At 41.7% G+C, this 4,744-nt stretch overlaps 1 protein-coding gene across 1 annotated transcript in view; it reads right to left on the bottom strand.

Moving 5' to 3' along the window:
• Positions 1-2,553: 2,553 nt before the first annotated feature.
• LOC123075516 (uncharacterized) overlaps positions 2,554-4,744 on the bottom strand; it is a 5,904-nt gene continuing 3,713 nt past the window's right edge. Inside the window, exons 6-12 of the mRNA XM_044498107.1 lie at positions 3,845-4,036; positions 3,567-3,760; positions 3,302-3,493; positions 3,089-3,226; positions 2,884-2,996; positions 2,732-2,807; positions 2,554-2,667 (exon numbers count right to left, since the gene is read on the bottom strand). Of these exons, the coding sequence (XP_044354042.1) occupies positions 2,554-2,667; positions 2,732-2,807; positions 2,884-2,996; positions 3,089-3,226; positions 3,302-3,493; positions 3,567-3,760; positions 3,845-4,036 (1,019 nt within the window). The remainder of the gene's footprint in view (positions 2,668-2,731; positions 2,808-2,883; positions 2,997-3,088; positions 3,227-3,301; positions 3,494-3,566; positions 3,761-3,844; positions 4,037-4,744) is intronic.

Below are 4,744 nucleotides of genomic sequence, written 5' to 3'. Positions count from 1 at the left end.
AGGAGAGATGGGCTGCTTTGTGCGCAAATGGCAGACGAAGAGAACGAAAACATGGCTCCATAGGATGTACAGGAAGAGGACGCTTTGGGCTGCATCATATTTGTCTGGTGGGTTTTTCCTTGGTATGCGCAGTAATCAGAGGAGTGAGAGTCTGAACTCCAGCCTGCACCTTCATCTCAACTATGGTATGACGATCGTTGACATGATTGTACACTACGAGAATTGTATTGTTCGCCTCCGTGAGAACGAAGCTTATGATGACTACACGGCCTCACAGACTCTTCCAGTAACAGTGACTGAGTGTCAGGCCATTGAGTCGTATGCTGCGAAAGCATTCACGCAGGCAAACTTTTATATGTTGCAACAAGATATGAAGAAGGTACAGGAGCTTGAGGTAATTGATAGACTGACAGGGACCAATAGTCAGAGATTTGTGGTTGCGTGGAAGAATTACAGGGATCACAGATTTAATGTGGACTATACTACAGGTAACTCGGCAGAAACTATAAAGTGTAGTTGCTGAAGTATGACTCGCAAAGGGCTTCCTTGCAAGCATATTCTTCATGTTTTGAATGCACTGAACTTACCTGTGATACCCAAGTGTTGTGTCCTGCGAAGATTCTCAAAAAAAGCACGAGCTGGACTGCCCGTGAAGCGCACCAGCGATCCGTTTGCATGGGGTTGGTCGAGTGGTGAGGACAGAGCTAGATATAGTGAGTTAACCATCAAATCTTCAGAAGCATGTCATGTCGCATGCAGTAATCCTTTCTTACTCGAGAAGTTGACGGCAGCTCTGGATGATATTATAGCGAATAAGGACATTCAGGGAAATGAAGATGATAGTCAGCGAAGCTTTGTGAACAATAATCCATTTGAGCCTAACCGAGATCATATTCTGGTTCGTGATCCAGTAAAGGTTTCGACGAAGGGCGCACCTAAGCAGAACAGTAGAGGTCACGGTAAGGGTGGCCCAGATGTGACAAAAAATGAGAGGCCTAAAGCATTTGACGAGAAATCTTGGACGAAAATGTAGCATATGCAGCGGCTCAGGTCATAACAGGAGCACATGCAGCAAAAATGAAGAGTATGTCTATTCTTTGTTTATGTTAGTTTTGTTGTTTCATTTACGGTACATTGATTCTCATAGTTTATTCTATGCAGCAACTGGGCTTGAAGACAGAAGTGAGGACGGTGCATCTGTTTTACTGCATCCATTTATACGTAACTGTATGTCTTTTTGCTTTGTTTATGTTAGTTTCATTGATTCATCTACCGTACATTGATTCTCACAATTTTTTTATTTATTCTATGCAGCAACTGGGCTTGAAGACTCAAGTGAAGACGATGCAAGTGTTTTACCTCTTCCATTTATATGAAAAACATATGTTAAATTTATGTTCGTGTTGAGTATTTTATATGTGTGAAACAAGATTATTGCCTACAGACCGTTATTATTTGAGACTTGTTATTTTCTGTCCACTACAATAAAATTACTGTGGTAACAATTGTTATGTTGAGACATCATTATTGTTGATATAAATATTCACTATTCATTATTTATATTATGAATTCTGCATGTATTTACTACAGTTCCGTCGGCTGTCAAATATATTAAAATAAGAGAAGTACTCTGCAAATTATTGTTGAAAAAGAAAAGAAAAGGAAAAAAATTGCCCGCCCGTCTCCATAGAGCACGCCGTGCAAACCAGGCCCAACAGGGCAGCATCGACGGGGTACATCGACGGGGTAGTAGACCAGAGGAGTTCAATGTGCCGACGGGAGCTGGGTATGTAAACTGGTCGTCGTCGCCTTCGGCCGGCGAGGTGGGACTAAACTAGCGTTAGTTTCCCTGCCGCGTCGTCTTAGCGTGGGTTAACTGGGCCGGCTCACGGCGCGTCGAGCCGTCGAGAAGTCTGCGCCGTCCATGGCCTTTTTAGGCCGGCCCACGTCGCGTCTGGCTGTCTCCACGTCGCCCCGCGGCCGACGCAAGTTTAGTCCCACCTCGCCGGCCGAAGGGGACGACGACCAGCTTATATACTCAGCTCCCGTCGGCACATTGAACTCCTCTGGTTACTACCCCGTCGATGTACCCCATCGATGCTGCCCTGTTGGGCCTAGTTTACACGGAGTGTTCTGAAACGCCTGTCGTAGTCGCCCGGTGGGCTTGATAACGACGGGCTTACTAAGACACGTTGTGGACGGGCGGGCAATTTTTTTACCTAAAATATTTTTTTAGCTTTTGTGAACTAAACTAACACCCAGTGTGCTGTAAACCAACTTTTTGCTAACAAAATAACACGCAGTGTGCTGCCATAGTTCGGAAACAAAAAATCATGTAAACAAAAAAAAAGACTGATTATATAATATTTATGAAACAAAATATCATGTGGACATAAAAAACATAATTAAGTGTATAATCTTTTCGGAACAAAATAGTGGAAAAATCAATAAATATGTCTATTACATAAAATTTATAAGCAAGTGCGCAAAGCGTTTGGAAAATATAGTCCTCCACTACCACCCAATCACATGCAAAACTCCTCCATGGCGCATCTATTTCTTCTTCTTTGATATCCGAATTACTTTGTTTTTCACTTCATCAAGCTTGTTTCTTTCCGAAAAGATAAGTTGCGCTATCAATACCTCTCTCGAATCATCAATTGACCTCTGAAAAAAAGTGGTGTTAGCACAGCTTTCATTGTGCATCGTAGTATAAACATTACTTGCGTACCTGTGAAAATAAGCATGTCCATTTGTCACCATCCCAATATTGAAAGCATCGAAGGAGAAATATTCCACACGAATTCCTAGTGCATACAATTTACGAAGATTAAATATGTATTGTACATACAGGACCGACATTCTGTCAAAGTAAGAACTCACCCATCATGTTGTTTTGGCATGTCATACGTTTGAATAGGCCAATTGGAAACATCCGGATAATTCACAATTCCGGTTGCATTTGCTTCTTGGATATCTTCTGCTAGTTGTTTTCTCTAAAGATATAATTAACATGGTGGAAAGAATGTCATTCAGTGTACTAAAGAAAACGAATGTTACCAAATGCACATTTGAAAGTTAAACCTACCAGGTCCTCAACGAGTTCTCTAGTAACACTGTCAAATTTTCCGGTCATCAACGAGTCAAGAACCTGAAACTCTCTCTTCCTGCTATGCATGACGACAGTAACCCAGTGAGTGTTTTCCTTGTTTAGAGGAATATAAGTCTGCATCACAAGGACCATAAAACACAATCAGCACATACTGTCGTATGTATGTACCGTGTAACCAATCAAACTTACCTTTGAGTTTTTGAAATACTCGTCCTCACTTCTATTCACGGGTCCATTACTATGCGACTCTGCTTCATAATCGTTACCGGCTGTCTTCTTTCCGGGTCTAATGTGAAGCAACCAATGAATCCTCCAAGTTGTCAACATGAAACGATCATCATTAATTTTGTCGACCAAATATGATGAGTATGCATTAATTACCTATAAATAATGTGTCAGATTTAACAATGGTATTTTCGAATCAATTGTAAAACAATATATGAAATTAACTTACGTCGCCACTTAGCCACTCATGGTTAATAATCTGACAAGCTCTCTGCACACTGAGACCTTCTTCCATGCCATCATTGAAAATTTCTGTTTTGGCATGTTTTTGTGAATACTCATGCGCGCGCACGTACTTGATGGACGCTTTCACCACATCATACTCATCACTAGATTTGTTAACACCACCATTTTGGAACAATTCTTTAACACACAACTCAAATATTTATAAACGCAAATATATAAATAATTACTAGGCAAGAACAATTAGAAACACAAAAAACTTACTTCCTTTCGCAGAACATTTTGCACGCTTGTTCGGTTTAGGGACCACATAAGGAGACTTGACATGTTGTGATCCTCTGCGCTTGCGCCTGCCAGTAACCTCCTCCACTTCCTCTTGTACTCCTTGAGAACCCAGCGATGCATGCGATGCAATCTCGTCCGTCCCTAAAGATGTGGCAGCTTTTTCATCTGATACTGTAACATCCCAAATTTTCAATTTGGTATGTTATACATAGATCATCATTGCATATCATGTTTTATTGCACTTTGACAAATCCTCGATAAATCCTAAGCAACTCGAGGACCCTCGGAGAGAGTTGGGGATTTTCTCAAAATTTTCATATTTGATTTTCATCAAATATTAAGACGAGGATGTTGGTTTTAATTATTTTCTCTCCGGAAAAATATTCCATTTTAAAAACAAACGAGAGGAGAAAATATGACTTCTCCAAAACAATTGAAATACTGGAGGAAAAGGGTTAAAATCATTTATTGAAATTTATTTGGATTTTATTTGCAATTTTTATTGCATTAAAAATATTGCATGTTTTCAAAATATTTATTTCGTGTTAAAAAAATGTTCACCCTATTCTAGATTTTCTAACTAGACGGGGAAAATTTATTTTATATTTTTCTGATTTTATTTATTTTTCTGTGAATTATTTTCCGCGGAACGTTAAAAAAAAAACTGCGCGACGCTCGCCGGGCCGAAGCCCAGCCGAGCGCCGACCCACCCCGCGCCCTCTCCTCCTCGCGCACGGCACGGCCGCCGCCGCCGCTCGGAGTCCGAGCTCCGCACGCCCCCGCCGGCGCCCCCTTCCCCAAGCCACCTCCGGCCCCTCTCCCCCATATAAATACCCCGCACCCCCCTCTCACCTCACCCCGCCGCCGCCGCATCGCACC

The sequence above is a fragment of the Triticum aestivum genome, chromosome 3D, assembly GCF_018294505.1.
Source record: "Triticum aestivum cultivar Chinese Spring chromosome 3D, IWGSC CS RefSeq v2.1, whole genome shotgun sequence".
NCBI classification, from domain to species: domain Eukaryota; kingdom Viridiplantae; phylum Streptophyta; class Magnoliopsida; order Poales; family Poaceae; genus Triticum; species Triticum aestivum.
The sequence above is the reverse complement of the archived record's forward strand: the minus strand, read 5'-3'. Positions and strand labels throughout refer to the sequence as shown.